General features: G+C 40.1%; 1 protein-coding gene across 3 annotated transcripts in view; it reads left to right on the forward strand.

The window, feature by feature from the left end:
* Positions 1-23,419, forward strand: part of SCN10A (sodium voltage-gated channel alpha subunit 10) — a 91,620-nt gene that overhangs the window by 38,260 nt on the left and 29,941 nt on the right. For all 3 annotated transcript variants that reach the window (XM_045863746.3, XM_045863747.3, XM_045863748.3), the window contains 3 exons: positions 353-464; positions 10,520-10,758; positions 12,956-13,129. In XM_045863746.3, coding sequence (XP_045719702.1) covers positions 353-464; positions 10,520-10,758; positions 12,956-13,129 — 525 coding nt within the window. The remainder of the gene's footprint in view (positions 1-352; positions 465-10,519; positions 10,759-12,955; positions 13,130-23,419) is intronic.

The following is a 23,419-nucleotide window of genomic DNA, read 5'->3' on the forward strand; positions in this document are numbered from 1 at the left end:
TCTCACTTACCTTGTGTAGAAACCCTTGAGACAGCCCTCATCCCCACCCTGGTGCCCAGGGACCTGTTCTCAAGCAGGAGTTTGCAGAGTCTCAGGTGAGCCTGGGTTATAGAGTTAGCTACAAACCTAGACTCTGCTTGTACCCCCAACTCTGTGTCTTGGTCTTCATGCCTAAGTTCTTACCCCAAGTTCAAGAAGCAGCCCCATTTCCCAAAGCACAACTGCAGAGGATCATAGCTTCACCAGGCAACTTGTGACCACACAAGACTGGCCAATAAGAGGCTAAGTGACCTGTATTTGCCACTGATGACTTCAAGTTAGGGGAATATCCTGACTGTTTGTGTCCCAGCAGGCATTTGATGCAGGACAGAAGAAGACTTTCCTATCAGCAGAATACTTGAATGAACCTTTCCGAGCCCAAAGGGCAATGAGTGTTGTCAGCATCATGACCTCTGTCCTCGAGGGTAAGTACCACTCATTGGAATATCCATCCACTGTGCTACAATGAGTCTGCATTTGAGCAGCAGAGGAGATGCCCCAAACATGTGTCAAAGATGTCACCCATCTGTGTCCTGGGATCCTAAATACTGCTCCTTTTTATGCCCTTGGTCCCATCACCCTTTATCAATGTGTTTTTTTAGAAGTATGGATGATTTTTTCAAAAACAATAGAATCCAATGAGTTTTTAATGCCCTAGTTTCATCTCTTGCTCAAATTTACATCTGCTTCATATGTATTCACAAAACTAAATTTGAGAAAGTGATCTGGCAGGCACCATAGAATTTCAAGCTACCTCAGGTATGCAAGAAATTTTACCGTCCTTAATTTTCAAATACAGAATTATCCTGTCATTTTTCATGGTTGTAACTTTTATGGTTATAACTTAATTTTTGTCTCAAGCCCCCATTATGCTGAGCATTGGAAGATAATTTAAGTAAATTAATCAGTCAATTTAACTAAATTCTTGTTAATTCAGGGCTCCATCAATCAAATGGGAATCCACTTAGCCTCCTCAGAGATGTGTTCCAATTGCTTACACCAAACCAGGAGCTGGAGGAAGACAGTGGCACTGGTTCACAGCCACCTGACACTCAAGTTCCCAAAGAGCATGACTGCATCCTCCTTACCCTGAGTATAAAGCCTGTCTTCTTATCCAGCCTTTATTTTGCCTCAGGGTATGGAAAATATGGCTTTTGTCCCGTCCAGTTACTTGCCTCCCCTAGACAAATTTAACATGTACTGGGCTAAAGGAAGGAGAGGAAGCTTGGATGCTGGTGTGTTTCTAAGAAAGGGCTCTCTGTGTGCTCACCCACCAGTCCTGGGCTAAATCCTAACTGTGAGGGAGGGCATGACAAAACAAAAAAAGAAACAAACAAAAAAAAGATGTTTGAGGGATTTGAAAACAGAACCAATCTATGCTTTACTTTCTAGGTGAAGCGAGAGGTAGCAAGTCTTAGGAAAAGACCCACATACCCAGCATGGCACAGAAACTGTACAGTAGAGCAGGCAGATAACCCACCTGGGTAGAAAAGACCTGAGGCAGCCCCAGAGAGTGCCCTGTGACCTGCATGGCAGGAGAGTAGCTGGATGATGACCTTGCCCCCGTTGAGGGCTGGAGAAGGAAGTGAGTAAGAGGCAAAGAGGGAACAGCCATCTGGGCAGCTCTCCCACCAGAAACCACATGAGAACCATGATGACTCATAAAATACACTTGGCAATGACCAAGGACCAGCTCAACACTCCACTGTTGGTGAACCCTGGGCCCTTCAGAACTCAGACACAACTTAAGATGGTGAAGTAGTAGCAGACATTGAATTAACTAAAACAAGGTCCCCAGGTTGGGGACTTGCAGTATATGTTGAATTCATTCATGGGGGGAAAAAACCTTTAAGTTATATTTCTTGCATACATGAGTTTTTTGGTGTGTGAAATGTGTACACATTTCAGTAACAGTGTGTACATATTATACATATTCTCTCATATTATTTTCCCTCGTTAGTCATTATTTAAAAATCACATTTCATTGTAATTATGTCTGTATGCCTAGCAGTTTTCATGGCTGTTTAGAATGTAACTATGCTGCTATGCTTGTGATTTTTTTTAAAAGAATTTTATTTTTTATTATTTTTTTAAGATTTTATTTATTTATTTGAGAGAGCGAGAATGAGAGACAGAGAGCATGAGAGGGAGGAGGGTCAGAGGGAGAAGCAGACTCCCCGCTGAGCAGGGAGCCCGATGCGGGGCTCGATCCAGGGACTCCAGGATCATGACCTGAGCTGAAGGTAGTCGCTTAACCAACTGAGCCACCCAGGTGACCCTATGCTTGTGATTTTTTATTGGCCAGGTGAGTTGCTTGGATTCTTTTTTCTTTTTGCTATTAGCCATCAAACAGTTAATGTTAAATACAAACAGCTTGTTTTTTCATTTATTCCCCAAAACTATCAAGCTCCCTCCTTTTTTTTTCATTTATTTACTATTCAACAAGCATTTATTCAGCACCTACTATATGTCTGGCATTATTCTGGTGCTGGGAATTCAGTGGTGAACAAGATAGAAGCCTGCACACATGGAATTTACATTCTGGGGACCAGGGTATACAGATAATAAACACAAGTAGATATTCAGGTAGTGATAAGAAGTAGGAAAAAAATAAAGTAGGGAAGGAGATGGGGAATAGAGGACTACAGAGGGGCTATTTCAGATAAGGTAGATGCAGAAGGCCATTCTCCCTAAGGAGACCAGAAATCTGAATGAAGTAAGGGATTCAGACTTCTTAGAACCTAGGGGAAAGACTTCTAGACAGATGAATGGCAAATGCAATGTATTTTGCAGGAATGAGACAAGAATTAAAAAAATGAGTGTTCCAAACACAGCCCAACTCAGGTAAGAACAAAAGAGGTCTCAGAATCAATGAGAAACAACAGAGGATAATAGTTAAGAACACAGACCCTGGAGCTAAACTGCCTGGGTTGGCATCCTGGTTCTGCCACATAGGGTAAGCTGTGCAACTTTGGAGCTCTATTAACTGCTCTATGCTTCAATTGCCTCACCTGTAAAATAGTGAAAATGTATTTATCTTGTAATGTTTTTTGAGGATTAAGTGAATTAACATAAGTAAAGTGCTTAGACCACAACGGGCACTTAGTAAATGTTCAGCAGATGTTAGCTATTCTTGTTTACTCAATTGTAAACGAGGGCAGAGATGTGTCTGTTTTGCTCACAGTTAGATTTCCAGTACCTGGAAGAGCAGTGCTTGGCATATGGTAGGCATTCAACAGACAGTTGTTGAATGAATGGTGAATGAGAGTGATACACAAAAGTGACATTTGGGGATGATGCTAATTATAATGACCTGCACTGATAAATAGGAAGAGAATAGGAATGATCAGATATCCTGAGGTAGGACAGACTCCCCTCAAGGAAGATGCTGTGTGAATAGACTAGGAAAAGCAGGAGACACATTGACATTTTTAAGAGAATATGGGTAAAGACAACTTCAGATTAGGGCAAAGAGGTCAAAGTTGTTTGAGCGTAGGGCAGATGACCTCTGATCTTCTCTGGTCAGACATAATACCCACGACACTCACAGAGTACATGAAGGGTGCTTGGCACTGTCTGAGTTGTGATAGGATTTACAGAGGCCACCTCTCTGGGAGTGATTGTGCCTGAGAAAGTTTGGCTCAAGCCAATAAGAACTTGGCAATTCACTGAGCTCAGGGCACGTGAACCATCTATGCTTGGCACACAATCTAAGACTTGGCAGTTGTCCAGACCAGAAGACCAGAAGCAGGAGCACAACAGGAAGTACAACCCAGTCTCTGTCCTCATGCTGAGTGGGAGAGAGGGGCTTGGAACAAGTTATTACTAGGGTGCTGAGTGTCTTGAAGGAGAAGTTCAGGATGCTAAAGGAAATATGGTAAGTTTAACCTGGAGTTGAGGAGGTATTCCAAGCAGAAAGGACAGCAAAATCTCTGAAGCAGAAGAGAGCATAATATTTGAAGAAATGAAAAATCCTGATGTGGCGGGAACACAGAGAGCAAGGAGGAGAGGGGCTCAAAATAAGGCTGGAGAGATGGACTAGGGCCAAACCTACAGAATTTCCTATACCAAATTAAGGATTTTGGACTTCATCCTAAAAGCAGTGAGGTGCCATTAAAGGATTGGAGGCAGGGGAGCTACATTTGCATTTTGTAAAGGTTACTCTGAATACATGTAGAGAATGGAATTAAGAGGGGAAGAGTGTTGGCAAGGAAACCAGTTGGGAGGAAACTAGCTGAGAGATGGCAATGCCTGGACTTTGGGGTGGTAGCCGTAGGAGTGTTGGGAAATGGGAGGATTAAGAGCTATCTAAGGGACATAAGATTCAGGACTTGGTGGTTCACATGGTTCTGGCATAAGCAACTGAAGGGATACTGGTGCAACAGCTCATAAAAGGAATACTTTAGGGGGATTCACTGAGGAAAGATGAGAGGAAAGATCATAAATTGAGTCTGGGACATAGCGGGTTTCAGGCACCCTTGAGACATTCAGGTAAGGATTTCCAGTGGGAAGTCAGATTTGCAATAAATGGGTCTAGAACTTAGAAGATGAGGGTGACCTAGAAATACATATTTGAAAGCTGTTTGAATGTAGATGGTAATTTTGGAAAGGTGCAAGTGGATAAAATGTCAAGGGAATTGAGTAAGAAGAGAAGACCTGGGACAGAGTTCTAAAGAAACTATAATGTTTAGTGATTGAGCAGAAGAGACAGAGCCAGCAGAGGAAGCTGAGAAGGAATGTTCAGAAACAGAAGACCCAGAAGAATACTACACAGACCCAGGGGTCTGAATTCCTTCAGGAAGAATAGAAAAGTCAAAAGAGGCAATGCTGTAGAAAAATCAAGTAAAATCAAGCCCAAAAAGAGTCCAGGGGCTTTAGTTACAGGGATGTCTTTAGTGATCCAAGAAGTGAGGATTGGCAGAGTAGGGGAGGAGTTGAAGAATGGAGGTGTGGTGGGAGGAGAAGGAGATATTGTATATAGACAACTTTTTCAAAAGTTTGCCTGTGAAGGGAAGGAAATAGTAAAACGTCACCAGGGTGTAAGTAGCATTGCTTATTTATTTTCTTGTATGGAGTTTTAAAAAAGTATATTTACATGCTAATGGGGAGGGTCTATGAGAATGGAAAAGACTGAAGATAAAGGAAAGAGAGAGAATATTCAATAGATTCCTGACATGGCAAGAGAGGATGCACAAGTGGAGAGTATTAATAGGAGAAATGGCATCTCTAATTGTAGCAGAAGGAAAGGAAGAAATTTCTTTCTGGATTAGCTTTTTGCAGGAGATTCTTTTAGGGGAAGAGCTGTGATCATGTTCCAAGCTAGCAAGTGCATGATTCTCTTAGACTCTGTATCTCCCCAGACATTCAAGATCAGCAATGTGAAGGCTGTTTACAAGGCTGAGTCTTTTCCTGTCCTGCCTCACAGACAGGCGCTTCCTGCCATAATGGCGCATCTGCAAGATTTCTCATGCAACACTGCTTCCTGTGCTTTTTAGTGCCAAAATAGGTCCAGGGAAGTGCCTGCTTTTGTTTCAACTAGAGATTGTTGATTTTGCCCCCAGGATGTGTCAACTGCTTTAGAAAACTATGCTTTGCTGGTTTACATATCTGTCATCTCAAGTGTCCTTTCAGAGCATTCTCCTGTATTCTGACTGACCTGTGCTATATTTGATAACCTTTGCGCAGAACTTATGATTTGAGTTTTACAGATGTTTCCTAGTTTCATCAAAAATAGAGTTTGCATTTCTATTTCTCAGATTTGATGCCTTTAGTGGTTTCTGGAAGCAGAGGGGCAGCACATTCTTTTATTTATTTATTTATTTATTTTAAAGATTTTATTTATTTATTTGAGAGAGAGAGCACATGAGAGGGGGGAGGGTCAGAGAGAGAAGCAGACTCCCTGCCGAGCAGGGAGCCAGATGTGGGACTCGATCCAGGGACTCCAGGATCATGACCTGAGCCGAAGGCAGTCACTTAACCAACTGAGCCACCCAGGCGCCCATCACATTCTTTTATTTATTATTTTCAGTTTTGGAAGAATAATTGACAAAACTGTAAGATATTTAAAGTATACATTATGATGATTTGATACATGGATACATTGTGGAAGGATTTCCCTATCTAGGTAATGAACACATCTGTCACACCTCACACATTCATCTTTTTTTTTTTAAGATTCCACATAGAAGTGATACCGTGTAGTATCAGTATTTACCTTGCTCTGTCTGACTTATTTCACTTGGCATAATGCCCTCAAGTTTGAGGGCAAACACCAAGATTTCCTTCTTTCTCATGGTTGAATAATATTCCCGTGTTGGGGGGAGGGGTGTGTATGGGTGGGTGGGTGTGTCTCTCATCTTCTTTATCCATTCATCTATTGATGGACACTTAGATTGTTTCCATATCTTGGCTATTGTGAATAAGGCAGCAATAAACATGGGGAGTGCAGGTATTTCTTTGAGATAGTGATTTCATTTCCTTTGGATATACCCAGATGTGGAATTGCTGGATCACATGGTAGTTCTATTTTTAATGTTTTGAGGAATCTCCATACTGTTTTCCACAGTGGCTGCACCAATTTACATCCCCTCCAGCAGTGCACAGGATTCCCTTTTCTCCACATCCTTGCCAACACTTATTATCTCTTGTCTTTTTGATGACAGCCATTCTAACAGGTGTAAAGTTATATCTCATTGTGTTTCTAATTGCATTTCCCTGCTGATTCATGATGTGAGCACCTTTTCATGTACCTGTTGGCCATTTGTATATCTTCTTTGGAAAAAATGTTTATTCAGTTCCTTTGCCCATTTAAAAATCAGATTATTTGTTTTTCTGCTACTGATTTGTAGGAGTTATTTATATATTTTAGATATTAACTCCTTATCAGATAAGTGGCATGCAAATATTTTCTCTCATTCCATAAGTTGCCTTTTCCTTTTGTTGATGGCTTGCTTTGCTGTGCAGAAGCTTTTTAGTTTGATGTCATTCTATGTGTTTACATTTGCTTAGTTGACTTGCTTTTGGTATCAAATCCACAAAATCATTGCCAAGAATTCGCATTTCTGTTTCTCAGTCTCCTGGACGCTTTTGTTGATTTCTGGAAGTAGAAAGAGCAGCACATTCTTTGCTCTATTATTTTAAATAAAATCTCTTTATCAAATTTTTATTTAGAACATTTTTGTTTGAATAGGCAATATTTTTTTAAGGTTTTATTTATTTATTTGACAGAGAGAGACACAGCGAGAGAGGGAACACAAGCAGGGGGAGTGGGAGAGGGAGAAGCAGGCTTCCCGTGGAGCAAGGAGCCCGATGCGGGGCTCGATCCCAGGACCCTGGGATCATGACCTGAGCCAAAGGCAGACGCTTAATGACTGAGCCACCCAGGTGCCCCTGTATAGGCAATATGCTATACAGGATTTAAAACATACTAAAGGACATATAAAAAAAGGGAAATATTCCTCTGTCTATCCAACTCTCCTCTCCAGAAACAATGTCCAAACCAGTTGTTTTGTGTTTCCTCCCAAAAATATTCCATTATGTTCAATCAAAAAATATATAGTCTTTCTTCTCCCTTGCAAATGGTAGCATATCATATATGCTATTCTGTGCCATAATTTTTTTTCTATGAATATATTTTGAAAACCATTCCACATAAGTACCCTTATATTTTCCACTAACTGTTAGTATTATGTTGTATAGACATACCATAATTTAGTTAGCCATTCCCTTCTTGATGGGAAGTAAATTCTGCGGTCAATACATCATTTTCTACATGTACTATAGGTTAAATGCCTCAAAGTGAAATTGCTTTGTCATAGGGGGTAAGCATTTTTAGTTTTGAACAACAATGGATGTTCTGCATAAATATATCAACTTTCACCCACCCAAGCAATGGGTGATACTGGCTTTCAATCCACATCCTCCCAAACACAATTATCAAACTGTTTTATCTTTGTTAATCTGTTCCATGAAATAATATCTTCTTATTTTGCATTTACCTCATTTTGAGTATTATTGGAAATCTCTTCAAATATTTATAAACCACTTGAATTTTCCCTTTAGAAACTAATCATTTTCCTATTGGTTTGATCTTTTTCTCATTGATTTTTAAGAGTTCTTACATACTAATGAAATGAGCATTTTGTCTATGACATGAGCCACAATTATTTTTCTCAGTTAATTTTTTACTTTTTTTGACAAAATGTTTTGAAGATTTTTAAGGCTTACAAAGATTATAAGTCATTACAGCAGTGTGATAGTAAAAATAAATAGTTTTATCTATGGAAGAGAAATGGACACTTGCTTATGAAAGTACATGGGCATATATGGAAATAACTTATGACCAAAATGAAATTTCAAATCCTTTGGAAAATGAGATATTATGCAATAAACAGTGTGGATGTAAATAACCAGGGGTTGGAAAAAAATAAACTGGATCAATATCTTAATCCTTACTCAAAATAAACTCCAAATGCACTAAAATTTTAAGGGAAAGGTAAAGCTACAAAAGAACTAGAAGAAAATGTGTATAGGTATTTTTTTAAATCTTGCAATGAGAATAGCTTATATGCAAGGCATGAAAGCAAGAAAACATAAAGAACAACGTGGATAAATTTGACTACACACAATTTTTTAATTTACTTATGGGAAAATAAAACAGCAAAATTTGGGAGCATATATTTATTTCTATAAATTCCTTTCTTTTGAAAAAATATATATAGCAAAAAAAATTCAAATACTACAGATGCATATACAATGCAAACTATGTCTCTCTCCTACTAAAGATTCTTGCTGCTCCCCAATATCCTAGTGCACTCTCAGTTTCTCTTGTATCCTTCATGCAATATTCTATGCATTCACACACACACACACACACACACACACACCACACACACACATCACATCACATCACATCACATCACATCACATCACATATATATAAAGTTTTTTTTTTCATCTCCATAGATAAATCTGTCTCATCTTTTTTCATAATGGACTTTATCAGTTGTTTCTATTATTATTATTACTATATTATTCTTATTATAAACAATGGACATCATCTTTCCTTGCCACATGGGCTGGTATATCTGCAGAGTGCATATCTTACAGGGGAATTTATAGATAGACCTAAAGCTATATAGTTGCCCTCTGTTGAGGACCCATCCTCATGGAGATTTAGTGGAAACAGCTAGAGATGAGCCTGGTACTTAAGGAAAAGATCATAAACTCAACATATAATCTGGGGGCAGATAGCATAGCGACAGGTTTTTTAAGATTGAGATTACCTAGAGAGAGAAAAAAAGAAATATCAAGGAAAGAATGCTTGGATCTCCAACATTCAGAGGCAGAAAAAGAAGAGACAGGAACTTAAATTGAGAAGAAGCAGTCACTGATATTGGAGAAAAACCGAGAGGTTGTGATGTCTTGGAAGATAGACAAGGGATTTCAAGGACAGCATTACAAATTCTGTCCAATGTTGTGAGAGGCAGAGTAAGGGGATAGCTAGAAATTGATAATTTAAGTGTGGAAGAGGTAAAAGCCTGATTCCAGGAGTCAGGGAGGGAACAGAAGTGAGAAAGTTAAGTTGTGAAAACTTACAAGGAATTTTGGTGTTAAGGGGACAGTAGATGAAGAATAACAAGGGTTCCAGGGAGATCTTTTGAAGAGATACACTTAAAGCATGTTCATGTGCTGATGGGAATAGTCTAGAGGGCAGAGAAAGGGGATGACACAGGCCTTGAGCAGGTACACAGGTAAGAGTAGAGTGAGCTCATGTGCTGGGCAGGGTACAGAACATGGGAACGGACTTGTAGATTCCTTGGAGACTCAGTGAAAGGATGAAGAGGAAGTTCTTTTGTGAGTGGTTCTATATTCTGAGGGAAATCAAAAGGAGCTGGTCAGCAAAGAGAGAGTAGATAGGGGGAGGTTGGAGGAAAGAGAGGAAATGAGAAATGTTAGTCTGGAAGACTGAAGAAGTGGACTGAAATGGAGAAACAGCAGGATTTCTGGATTGTGACAAACCGGGGTTCATGAATTGCTGATGGGACCAGTCAGCATAGTTGTATAGTTTTTCTATATAGTTTTCTATACAACCAGGTTTACATGGTTGGGTGTAGGTGCAGAGGAGTCTGCAGATTCAGGGGAGAAGAGGAGTGGAGAAGGGCAAGGGAACTGAGCATGTCTGCAAGGGGGTATATAGAGGGGTGGATGTGAAATCTAAGCAAGGTAAACTGAGAACTAAGAACATGACATAGGTGATGGGCAATTAAAAAGTGTAGGGTCCATGCTTTGGGGGACTAAATGAGGACAGAGATTGGACTGCACTTGCTGGACTGAAGGAGCTCAGAAAGTAGGAAATGGTCATCAGAGCAGAGTGCTGGGGTGGAGACCACAAGTGATACTAGTATTGACAAAGTCTAGGGCATGGGAGTCTGAGGGGATGCATGGCTGACAGCTGTCATCAACCACATCTGTGATACAGAATTCGAGGAGTCTGAACGGAGGTGCCCACCCTGCTTGACCAGCTTGGCTCAGAAGTATCTGATCTGGGAGTGCTGCCCCACGTGGGTGAAGCTCAAGACGCTTCTCTTTGGGATTGTGACGGACCCTTTTGCAGAGCTCACCATCACCTTGTGCATTGTGGTGAACACACTCTTCATGGCCATGGAGCACCACGGCATGAGCACCACCTTTGAAGCCATGCTCCACATAGGCAACATTGTGAGTGCACTGGCAGCCTTTGCCCAGCTGTCATGGAGGGGAGGCTTTGGGTGCGGTAGCAGCGTGCCTTCATTCATTGGAGTGTTGATACAGCTAGCTGAGAGCAGAGGGGTGGTGTTGGACATGTGGTGGCACTGAGAGCAGGAAGTCAAGTCTGGAGAGCCAGGCTGAGCTGGTGCAAATTGCTTTTGGACAAACCAGCGCAGGGAAATGGACCTAGAGAGTCCTGACTGAAGGGCAGCTAGCTCCCTCTTTATAGAACTTAGGTCAGGCCCTTGAATTCTCTGGATCTCAGCTGCCTCTATGTTGAAATTAGGATAAATGTCACTTCCCCATCTAAAGACAGCCTACGGACTTGCAGAGTTTCCTCCTAGTTCTATTGCTTTTATGACTGCAAAACACAATGGTGATGGTTTTTCAATGATGTCATTTAAGGGCAGACAGAGCGGGGGTGGGGCGGGGAAGACAATGGGAGGGAGGGAACATGGAAATGTTGCTGTTGTAACAAAAGCACCAGGGAGTCAGAACTTTTCTTTTGTATCTGGTTTGGACAGTATGCTACTTTAAGTTGTCCTCCATTATTTCTTTTTAGTATTATTTGCCTTTAATAAGATAAAACCCATACTGGACTTCACTACATGGTAAACAGAAGCTAACAAGGTCGGGATCCTGCCTCCATGTCCCCTGCAGAGTCCACCCCACTAGAGGTGGACTGTTTGGTCTGCCAGGATCGTCCCTCTCTTCCAACTCCTCATACGCTATAAACTTAGGTAGAAGGAGGGGTCTCAGGGGAAATGTGACTACTCTTCCCTAGAAACCTCCCGTTCTCCCAGAATCCAGTGATGTGAAGAGGATTCCAGCAGGTCCTGGGACACTATGGAACCAGCATAGCATGCCTTATGTTTTGGCAGCACCTGGGCTGAGAGGCCGCGTTCTATTTAAAGTTGATATGAAGAGGGGAAGTGGAAAGAGAAGGAAGAGCTTATTTCCAAGAAGTCAGCATAGACCACAAAGGGTCTTATGGAAGAGACCTTAAAGTCCACACTCTCATTTTATAGCTGGAGAAGTTGTAACAAGAAAGGAAAAAGGCCTTTACCGTTGGGACAGAGCATGGTGCCATGTTTTAAAAAGAAAGCAAGAAAGGCAGGCAGAGTTTGGTGCTTTGTAAGTGTTATCTTTATGACACAACAATGCTATGAAGCTATCACCACCCTCACAACCCCAAAGAGGGCACTGAGACTAAGAGAGATTGAGTATCCTGCCCAAGATGGCACAGCCCGTGATGATGGAGCCAGTTGACCCAGGTCTCAGTAGGACACGGGACCTCAGCGCTACCCTCCCACGCCTCACTTGTCTACAAAGGGCACGCTGTGCATGCTCTTTGAATTACACAGTTGCAGTCTGTGGTATTAGGCAGATCACTTAAACTCCCAGCCTTTCCTTCTGTGTAAAGGGGATGCAACCACCTCTGTTTCCCAGGCTGGCGAGAGGCTTTGCTAAGAGCAAAGAGAAAATAGCACCTAACCTTACTTGTCTCCCTTCCCTGCTACTTTTCCCATGACCTGAGCCTGGGCTTGACCTCTCTCAGTGTCAGAATCCTGTCCTGTTTAAGACAAACTAAAGACACTCAGAGCTGAAAGAATCTTAGAATTTATTATTATTGTTCTAGTTTAACAGCTATTATTTATTAATGAGTTGCTGCTATTGGCCAGGACCTTTGCTGAGAATTGCATATGCATTCTCTCATTTTATGCCCATTATACAGATGAGGAAATTGACCTGTGTCTGCTTTCACAAGCTCGAACATGGCTAAGTTGGATTTTTATCTGGGTCTGTGTTGCCCTACAATCCAAGGCTTTAAACAACTGAACCAGATTGACTTCTCATTTAGATAATTACATAATAATTATTATCCTAATGATTATCCATCTCTACCACCATTCTTATGAAAACACTGAAGCACGGGTTCTAATGCATATCACCTAAGCACTGGTCCAGAGATTTCTCTATGCTGTCACGCTGAGTGTTCCCATCCCCAGTCCTTCACGAGCCCACAGAGTATATAGAACATGAATAAAAACAAAATAAAATTATTTGTTATTTTATTTTTAAACTAGACATTTCCCTGTTGCCCTATTTGTTATTACCCCCTGACCCCACAGACCCTGCTGAGATGGATCCTTGTTTCCAACCACAGGTCTTTACTGTGTTTTTTACTGCTGAAATGGTCTTCAAAATCATTGCCTTCGACCCCTACTATTACTTCCAGAAGAGATGGAACATCTTTGACAGCATCATTGTCACTGTGAGCCTGATAGAGCTGGGTGCGGCCAAGAAGGGGAGCCTGTCAGTGCTGCGGACATTCCGCTTGGTAATGTTCTGTCTTGGCAACTTGGGGAAACTCTTTCCACATTCAGGGGGCCACACCCCTCAGAACAGATACTGTCCTTTGGGGACCTCACCAACCAGCAAACTCTTCCTCTCCTGTCCCTGTGCAGGAAGCTGGAGACTTGATCCTTTCTACTTACTCAAAGTGGGGGCATGCCTTCTAATTTCTGGGGCTGGGCGCCTTCATCTGCACCCTCCTGTTCTCTTATCAAATAACAATAACAATGATAATCATAGCAGCTACTGTTTCTTGAGCACTGACAATGTGTCAGGCACAGTGCTAACCCCTTGACATAACATGGCATGGCTTGTTAGCGTGGGCTAATGACCATCCTCAGTATTCTCTCAGTGCCAAATAGGGTCCAGTGTCCAGCTTTGGAAAGAGAGGACAGAGTGAAGGAGAGAATGCCCAGCAATCTCATCAGGTCTACTTCTAGGCCAGAAAGTCTGCTTGGGGCCTGTGGGAGCCAGCAAAGCAGCACTGAGCTCCCCGACTTGGTTTACCTGCAGTGGGGTGGCAAACTCAAAGGCCTGCAGGAATCAAGCAGGTGATGACATAAAGCTGGCCAAGCAAGAGATCTTGGCACTGGATATTTGTCCCACGTACACAAGTAGGCAGATCCAACACAGAGCATGACTCCAGAGAGAGGCATTTACATAGGAGTCAGGGTGACTTATGCCAAAGAGGTAGCCCTATCCATCATTGTCATAGTTTGCAACTTTTCATGAGAAACAAGAAATCCAGATTCTAATACTGGCTACTAATCCAGTTTTTAAAAAGGCACTCTAAAAGCCAAAATGAAGCACGTCCTGGGACACATTTGTGTCATGGACCACCAGTTAGTGACATCTGTCTGAGATGATGTCTTTCATTGTCCTATGGAGAGAAGGGCATAGTGGGCTTACAGGGCCCTTTACCTGTAACCTGGAAACTTGAGAAGATAGGAATTAAAACACTTTTTTTAGTGTTTTAGAAGGACAGATTTTTAGAAGGACATTTTTAGAAGGACAGATTTCTCTAAATATCTAGAAAACGATGTCAAGAGGCAGGCCACCAGTTGATGGTCCATGTACAACACGCATGCACAAACTTTGAGGGAGCAGGATTCCAAACTCCCTATGCCCTGGGAGGGCCTGAAGTTAGTTTCCTACTAAAATACGAACATTTTTGGCACGCTTGGAGAAATACAAGCTTGGTGTTTTCAAGTCTACATGCTTCTTTTGCCAATTCCAAGAAGCCTGTATTCTCAAACAACCACAAATAGGCAGGTTTACTCCATAGCCTAGGCCTACAGAATTCTCCAGGCACCAGTCCCTCTACCCCCACCTTCCTGATCCTGACATGCTGCTCATCTCACCATTCCCTAACTACGGCCACTAACCCCATGCTTTCCTGGGGGCCTTTAGTCCTCCTCCTCCACCATCTACCCATTTCTCATTACCTGACTAAGATACCATGCTCCATCAGTATTACTATACCCTTGAAAGAAACTCAACCACCTTTTGGCTCTAGCCCTTCACATTTTTGCATTTGGCAAAACCCTAGCAAATACTAAAGCCAAATATTCCCTCTGTCTACCATTCTATCCCAAAGCCCAGCATGTAGTAGGAACTCAATAAACACTTGCTGACTGAAAGAAAGAAGGAAAGAAAGGAGGAAAAAAAGGAAAGAAGGAAGAAATGAAAATTCTGTGTCTTCTTTCTTGCTTTTTGCTCCCTCTCAAAGTACATTGCCTAACTTCCCACTGTTGAAATCCTGGCTCCATGCATCCACTGGTCTGTCCTTGTAGCTATACCACATGTCTTAAGTACTGCAATTACTTTGAGGGTATCTGTATCTGTAAGGCAAGTAACCCATCTTGTTTTACTTCTTAAGAATATCTTGGCCCCTGCACCTCCATATATTCATTTTAGAATCAACTTGCCAAGTTACATCCCCCACATACACACAAACTGTTGTTCTTTCTATTGGGACTGTAATAATTTATACATCAATTTGGGAAGAAATGCAACCTTTACATTATGTAGTCTTCTGACCTATGAAAACACACACTTTCCATTTTTTTAATCTTTCAATAGTTGTATAATCTCTCCCTAAAGCTTTATAATTTTTTCCATAAGGAATTTTCTCTATCTTTTGTTAGATTTATTCCTAAATATTCCCTAGTTCATTATGCTATTATAAATGAAATCTCTTTTTAAATGTCCTTTTCTGAATGTTTTTTTTTTTGCTAACATTTTGCTGCTTAGTACTTTTGTATCCAGAAATTTCTTATTAATTCTGATTTATCCATATAATCTCTTAAATTTTTTAACACAGTCATATCATATGCAAATAGTGAGTTTTGTTTCTTTTTTTTCTAATGCTTATAACATTTGGTTCTTTTAACTACACTATTGTGATGATTAGGATGTCCAGTATACTGTTGAAAGGAAGTGTTAATAGCAGACATTCTTGCTGATGTTTTCCTGATCTCAAAGAGAGTGCTTTTAATATTTCACCGGGTCTAATATTTTTTTTTAAGGTAAAAAAGAAACCTTATCAGTTTAGGAAGTTCTCTTTTGTTAAGAATATTTATCATGAATGGATGTTTAATTTTATCAGACAATTGTTCTGCATGTATTAAGATAATCAAATGATTTTTGTCCTTTAATGCATTGAAGTGGTGAATTATATTAATTGATTTTCTACTGTTAAATCAACTTTGCCTTCCTCAGATGAACCCAACTTGATTATGATACATTTTTTTATACAATGGAAGATTCAGTTTGCTTATAATTTGCTTAAATTTTTTTCATCTGTATTGATGAGTAATATTTGGCTTGTAATTTTCCTTCCTACGTTGCACTTGCCAGGTGTTTGCATCTGGTATCAAGGTTGTGCTAATTTCCATAAAAAGAGGTGAGAAGTAGTCCTCTTCCTCTACATCCAGTCTTTGGGTAAGATTGGAATTACTTATTCCTTATAGGGTTAGTAGAATTCACCAATGAGGCTATTTGAGGTCAAGATTTTTCATGACTGACTTAATTTTCTTACTGGCTGTGGAACTAGTCAGGTTTTCTGTTTCTCAAATTGGTTTTGGTAAGTTGTATTTTTCTAAAAATTTCCCTTATTTAAATTTTTAAGTTTTTTGGCATAAAGTCGTGTGTGCTATGCCATTATATTTTAAGGGTCTATATCACCTGCACTTATGTTACCCTTTTCTTTCTTTAAAAATGCTGATTTGTGTTTTCTCTCGTTTGTTCTTTTTTTTTTTTAAGATTTTATTTATTTGTTTGACAGAGAGAGACACAGCGAGAGAGGGAACACAAGCAGGGGGAGTGGGAGAGGGAGAAGCAGGCTCCCCGCAGAGCAGGGAGCCTGATGCGGGACTCGATCCCAGGACCCCGGGACCATGACCTGAGCGGAAGGCAGTCCCTCAACCAACTGAGCCACCCAGGCGCCCCTTCTCTCGTTTGTTCTTATTAGCCTTGCCAAAGGTCCTCAATTTAATTAGTCTTTTCAAAGAACCAACTTTCAGCTCATTGGTCTCCTCTCCTTCATTGATGTTTTCTCTTTGAAGCAATCCTGCATCTTTGCTTAATTATATCCTCCGTCCTACATATTTTACGCTTTTCTAACTTCTTAAGATGGAATTTTCAACCTATTTTCCTTTCCAATATATTCATGGAAGACTTCTTTTCCTTCTAAGAATTGCTTTAATATGTAGAATTTTCCTTGTTGTTTGGGTCTAAATATTTTGTAATTTCAAATTTGATTTCTTCTTTGACTCAAAGGTTAATTAGAAGCATGGTTTTTAATTTCTGGTTATCTTTATGCCATCGAGTTCTATCTTAATTGTATTATAGTCAGAGAACATACACTGCATGTTTAATGTTTTGAAATTTATTGTAATGTTCTTTTGGCCCAGCATGTTGAAAATGTTCCTTATTCACTTGAAAAGGTGTCTTCTGCAGTTGTAGAGTACAATACTCTGCATATATCCATCGGGTAAAGAAAGTTCATTGTGTGGTCCAAATATTCTAAATCCCTGATTATTTTTGTCTGCCTGTTCTAGCAATTACTGAGATGGTAGTGTATAAAAATATCTCCCACTATGATTATGGCATGGTCTGTTTCTCCTTATGGTTCTATCTTGAGGCTGTGTTATTAAATGCATACATATTTTAAGTTGTTATATCTTCCCTGTAAAGTGAAACTTTTATCAGTAAGAGTTGACCTTCTTTCTCCCTAAAACTGCTTTTTGCCTTAAAAAAAATCTCATCTGCCTCCTATTAATTAAATAACCCTGTTTTCTTTTGATATAGAATTTGCATGATGTATCTTTACCCATCCTTTTTCTTGTGACCTTTGTATACCTTTAGGATTTTTGTATGAGTCTTGTAAATAGCATACAGTCAGATTTTGGATTCTTATTTACTTCTGACAATCCAATCTTTGTCTTTTAACCAAAACATTTAGCCCACTTACTTTATTGTGAATACTGATATGTTTGGATTTGTGTCTATCATATTTTGGGGTTCTATTTGCTTCATCTGTCCTAGTATTTTTGTACTCTCTTCTTCAATTATTTTTTTAAGATTTTATTTATTTATTTATTTATTTATTTATTTATTTATTTATTTATTTAGAGAGAGCATGAGCAGTGGTGGTGGGGGAGATGGAGAGGGAGAAGCAGGCTCCCTGCTGGGCTTGCTCCCAAGACCCTGGAATCATGAAATGAGCTGAAGGCAGATGCTTAACCAACTGAGTTACCCAGGCTCCCCCTCTCTTCCTCAATTCCTGGTTTATTTTGGACTGTTTATTTTTCCTGTTCCATTTTTCTCCTTTATTGGTTTGCAAACCTCTCTGTTTTTATTCTTTGAGTGGTTACCTTAGGAATTATTTAATTAAAGTTAAAAGTTAGCTAAGACCTTTACTTTCCAAGACCACTTTTCACTCCAGTTATCCCTTCCCAATTTACTACTGTGCTAAGCATTTTAATTTTATCTTGCTTTTAAAAAGCTATATGATCTAATCAATCATAAATAATTCCCAACTTACTATTATGTTAAGTATTTTAATTTTATCTTGTTTTAAAAAAGCTATGTGACTTAATCGATGATAAATAATTCTAGCTGTTGTACAAATAATCCCCAAAACTCCATAGCTTAACCCAATCAAGGTTTATTTCTCACTCATGCCATCTTCTGGTGCAAGCCAGTCAGCTCCAGGTGGGACTCTTTCAAGTAGTGACATTGCCACATCCAAGGAAGGTCTGTATAATCTTCAAAGCTTGCCTCCTGCTTGTGGAAACATGGCCAAGGCTTGTCTTCAGCTTTAAACAGTCAAAGGCTTTTTCAATCAGGGCTCATGGTTTCTTTTGCAATGCAATTCCTTCAAAACTTAGGTGGCTTCAGACCTTTCTGTGGTCTGTGACAAAGTTCTCAATTCCTCTTTTTTTCTTTGCTTTCTTATCCCCATGCCTTTCTCTTTAAACTGGTGGCTCTCAAATGGTGGCTAGGGCATTTAGAGAATCTTTGCTAAGATTTGCTTCATTTCAATTGAAAAATTTAACTGGTCTTCAATACTTAAAGACTTAATCCTATTGCTTAACTGATTGGGATCTAAAACAGTATACTTTCCTAAAACTTCAAGGCTCTAAATTTCTGGATTCTATTTCCTTTTATTTCTTATTAATCAGCCAAATATTCAATAAGCTCATCTCTTTCTTGTAACAGCTTGACAGATGTAACCATCTACATCTGACCCACAATACTAAGGTTCTGTTTTATAAACCCTTCCCCTAGGGCTACTGGCCCATGAGGCTCATGATCAGCCCCAGAATTATCACAGGCAATAGTTCTGCCATTGCAACACAGATCAGCACTTTCTGAGCCTTCTTATATCAGTTTTCTTGTTGTCCACAACATGACCACTAAGCCAGTGCCACACATTTGATGTCTTGGAATGGCAACAGCTCTTTTCAATGTACCAGTTTCTACATTACTCAAGATAAGTACAACTAGTTACTGTGACAATCTCTACATCTGTGAGTTGACATAATAGAGGTTTCTGTTTCACAACATATTCAGTGCTGGCTGGAAAGTTCTCCTGGAGTGTCTGCTCCATGGAGTGACTCAGGGATTCAGGATGATATGATGTCACCATCTTCAATGGGTGACCTCTACAGTGGCCATGGGAGGGGATGAGAAAGTGCATTGGTGTTTTATGGCTATGCCTGAAAGTAGCATACACTACTTCTGTCTCCATCTGCACTCCATTAGCCAGAATCCAATAACATGACCTCAACTATTTGCAATTAAAGGTGGAAAACAGTCTTCCTTTGTGTCTGAGAGGAGCAGAAGAGAATGGTGACCATATAGTCAGTCTCTGCCATGCCCCATGAGACTTAATTGTTGTATCCACTCAATGCTTATTTAGATTCACCCTCATGCTTAGCACATCCTTGCTTTTTTTACATTCTTGCATGTGATACTTTTCCTCTGCCTGAAGTAGATTTTTTACAATTTCTTTAAGTGGGTGTCTTCTGGCAGGAACCTCTCTCAGTTTCATTTATCTGAAATTTGCCATTTAGTTTGCCTTTGTCTTTAAGAACAACTTCTAATGAATGTAAAGGAAGTTGATAGATGATAGTTATTTTATCTCAGTTCATTGAAGATATTATTTATTCCACAGTGTTCTAGCCTCTATTGTTGCTCATGAGCAATCAGCTTTCAATTTAACTGTTGTTCCTTTCTCTCTGGATGCTTTTAAAATCTTCTCTTTGTCTTTGCTGTTCTGTAATCTCATTAGCATGTGTCTAGGTATGGGTTTATTTATTTTTTCATTTATAATGTTTAAAATTCTTTGATTTCTTGAATCTACAGATTTGTGATTTTCTTCAGTTCCAGAAAGTCCCTAGACATTCTATGGGCAAATCTAGCCTCCACACCACTCTTTTTCTTCTCTTGGAATTTATTAGATGTGTATTAAACTCTCCCACTCTATTCTCTGTGTTCTTATGCCTTTTTGATATTTTCCATCTATGTCTTTCTGGCTACCTCCTGGATAATTTCTTCTGATATATCTTCAATTCATTAATTCTTTCCTAAACTGTATCACATCTCATGTGAAACTCCTCCATAGAGTTTTTTAATGTTGTGTTATATTTTTCATTTCTAGAAATTCTATTTAGTTATTTTTCAAAACTTATTATTATTTATAGTTTCTTATTCTCTTCACATATCTTCCAGTTTGTGTTTTATTTCTTTAAGCATATTATATCTAATTATACTGTTATCTCTGGCTAATAATTTTATTACGTAAGGAAATTGAATGGTGGTTTCCACATACACATCCTTGATCTCAATCCCTCGTGATGCCTCATTATTATGTATTTGTTTGTTTTACTGCAATTCATAGACACCTTTGGGTGGGGGTGCTTTGAGGCCTGGGATGTAGGCTGGTTTCTTCAGAAAGTATTTGCATTCACTTCGGCAAGGCACTTTGCAGGTTTGCTCTAAATTAAATTATCAGGTTGAAATAACTTAGTAGTGTGAATTCTAGCCAAAATCCTGTGTGAGCACCACTTTGGGGTCCAAATTCTCAGTGTCAGTTTCCCACCCTCTACCTGGACCAGACATTTAATTTTCCTGGCATTCTCCTGGGTTTATTTCTGGTTTGTCTTTACATGGAAGTTAGAGCTCTTTGGGATCTAGTCTTAAAGGAGGGAGAAATTCCTGTTAGACCTTTTACCTTAGACAGGCCCTGGGATAAGTTTCCTGCTCTCCATGCTTCATGAGACCATTAAAACCTATGCTAGATTCACTTGGTTTAGCAAATGTCTTCAGAGAAAATGCTAGCTTCAACAATCTGTTTATATATCTGAATTCCCATATTTATTTAATTTTTGGATAAAGAATTTACTTACTTTATTGATAGATCATCAATGCACCTTAGATTTTATTATCCAGCATTTTTAAAGACTTTATGTATTTATTTGATAGAGAGAAAGCCAAAGACAGAGCATAAGCAGAGGGGGAGGGGCAAAAGGAGGGAGAGAAGCAGACTCCCTGCTGAGCAGGGAGCCTAATGCGGGGCTCAATTCCAGGACCCTGGGAACATGACCTGAGCCAAAAGCAGACAGTTAACTGAGCAACCTAGGCACCCCTATCCAGCATTTTTAATAACTTTTTGATGGAAAGGAAAACCCAAGGGGGATCCAGTATAGTCTACCATATTACCCTGTCTATTGATAATTTGTCATAAGGCCCACTTCATCACCAAGTGGTGACCTCCCCAGGAGAGGAACGACTTACCTTTAGACTTACTTTTCATTCTATTCTAAAAGTAAAGCATCTTAATTAAAGTAAGTTGCAAATATAAAGAAAGTTTAACTCTAAGATTCGAGATATTTGGATATATTTCCATACAAATATGTCCATGTTACCAACTTGGTTTATTTCCTTCCAGTCTTTTCCCCTCTAAATAGAAGTTTTTGTATTATGAGATTAACTAGAGAAATGGTTAATTAAATGTGAAGCAATATTCAGCAGCATTTAAAAGCAACAATTTATAAATCTTATGTGATATTATAAAGAAATTCTTTTTGAGGTGCACCTGGGTGACTCAGTCGATTAAGCACCTGCCTTTGGCTCAGGTCATGATCCCAAGGTCCTGGATTCCAGCCCCGAATTGGGCTCCCTGCTCAGCAGGGAGTCTGCTTCTCCCTCTCCCTCTGCCTCTCTCCCCAGCTTGTGCGCTCTCTCTCTCTCTCACTCACTCTCTCTCAAATAAATAAATAAAATCTTAAAAAAAAAAAAAAGAAAGTCATTTTGATGTAATGCTAAGCTGGGCAAAGTGTAGAGAAAGCAATTGCACGGGGGTGGAGGTGAGATTCTCAGGAATCATGGATGCATGTGGGGCTGCCCTCCTGGACCACTCACTCTAGGCACCAACAAGAGCCAGACAGCTCTCGGCAGGCACTCTGTAACTGTGTGTTGACTGATAGCTAACACTAGGGGCCCCCAATCCCAGATATCTCTAGAACAGCAAGTAAAGGGATCTTGTTCTCTTGGCTTCTGTAAAGACAATAAAAGAATTCATAGAGGACCATTCGATTCATGCCCTCTAATGACAATTACACACAACTTGCTTGCAGTTTAACCTAAGCTTAATTATGGACAACAAATTGCTACCTAACAGGACTCTAATATTAATTTCTAAACTCTCCACCCCCACCCCAACTAACTAAGGAACCAGTGGAAACTTTGATTCGATTAAGGCAAGAGTCAATGCCCAGTCCTTTGCTTATGGCCAGTAAGCATGCCCTTGTGTCCCTCACTGTCCCCAGTCATGCCCCACAAGGGCCCTACTCCAATCTCTGCCTTTGTACTTGTCCAGAGTTTACTGTGAGAGTGGAAACCTGTAGCAATGATGTTGCTAAGGAAACTTGGCATTATCCCAATACCCTCCACAAAACGGCTCCATGTAGTTTCCAATGCTCAGTGTTTGTTTGGGCTTATGTGCTGCCTCTATGTTTAGTCTACGAAACTGGTGTTTTAGGCTCTGCTACCAGTATGAGGAGAATAACTTCCAGGTTGGGTCTAAAGTGAACATAGACCATTGCATGCCCCTTCCCCCACCATCACAAAGAGAAGTGGGAATGGAACTTCCTGTATAAGAGGATTAAACCTCCCTTAGGGCTTACTGCTGTGTGACTTCTAAACCTACTGTTGCTCTGTTCTGTTCAGCATTGCATCTTAACCTCTAGGCCAGAGCTACACTCCTGCTAGGTTCTCCATAAATACCCATGACAGCAGAACCCAGATATTTCTTTCTAATAAATTAAAGAACCACACAAATGTATTTTTTTAACTGTCTACACATTTATATGCATAGTGTTTATGCTCCCTTGTGGGACTTAGCACATTCGGGTTTATAATGAAGGCTCTTTGGATCTTTGCCTATTCTTCATAACTAAGCCATTAGTTCCATGAGGGCAGGAGCCCACACATCTCTCTCTGTACACCCTACAGGTTCACACAGAGCCAGGCATATGCGTGGGTGACATTCAATGACGTGAGTAGTTTGGTTAGCCAACTAAACAAACATGTGAATGCTGGGTCCATGAAATCATATACTTGCCATTTCAGAGCTGGTGGTGGCAGCAGAAGCTGTCCATGGCCCCAAGATGAGAAATGCCCTAAGATATGATTCACCAATACCTCTCAAATACGGTGGGTCCTGATCTCCCTGCAGAAGGCTAAGCTTACTTCTGGTCAAAAGCGG

Source organism: Mirounga angustirostris, unplaced genomic scaffold (genome assembly GCF_029215605.1).
Source record: "Mirounga angustirostris isolate CCGP_5_RB_7025 unplaced genomic scaffold, mMirAng1.0.hap1 SCAF_1, whole genome shotgun sequence".
Lineage (NCBI taxonomy): Eukaryota > Metazoa > Chordata > Mammalia > Carnivora > Phocidae > Mirounga > Mirounga angustirostris.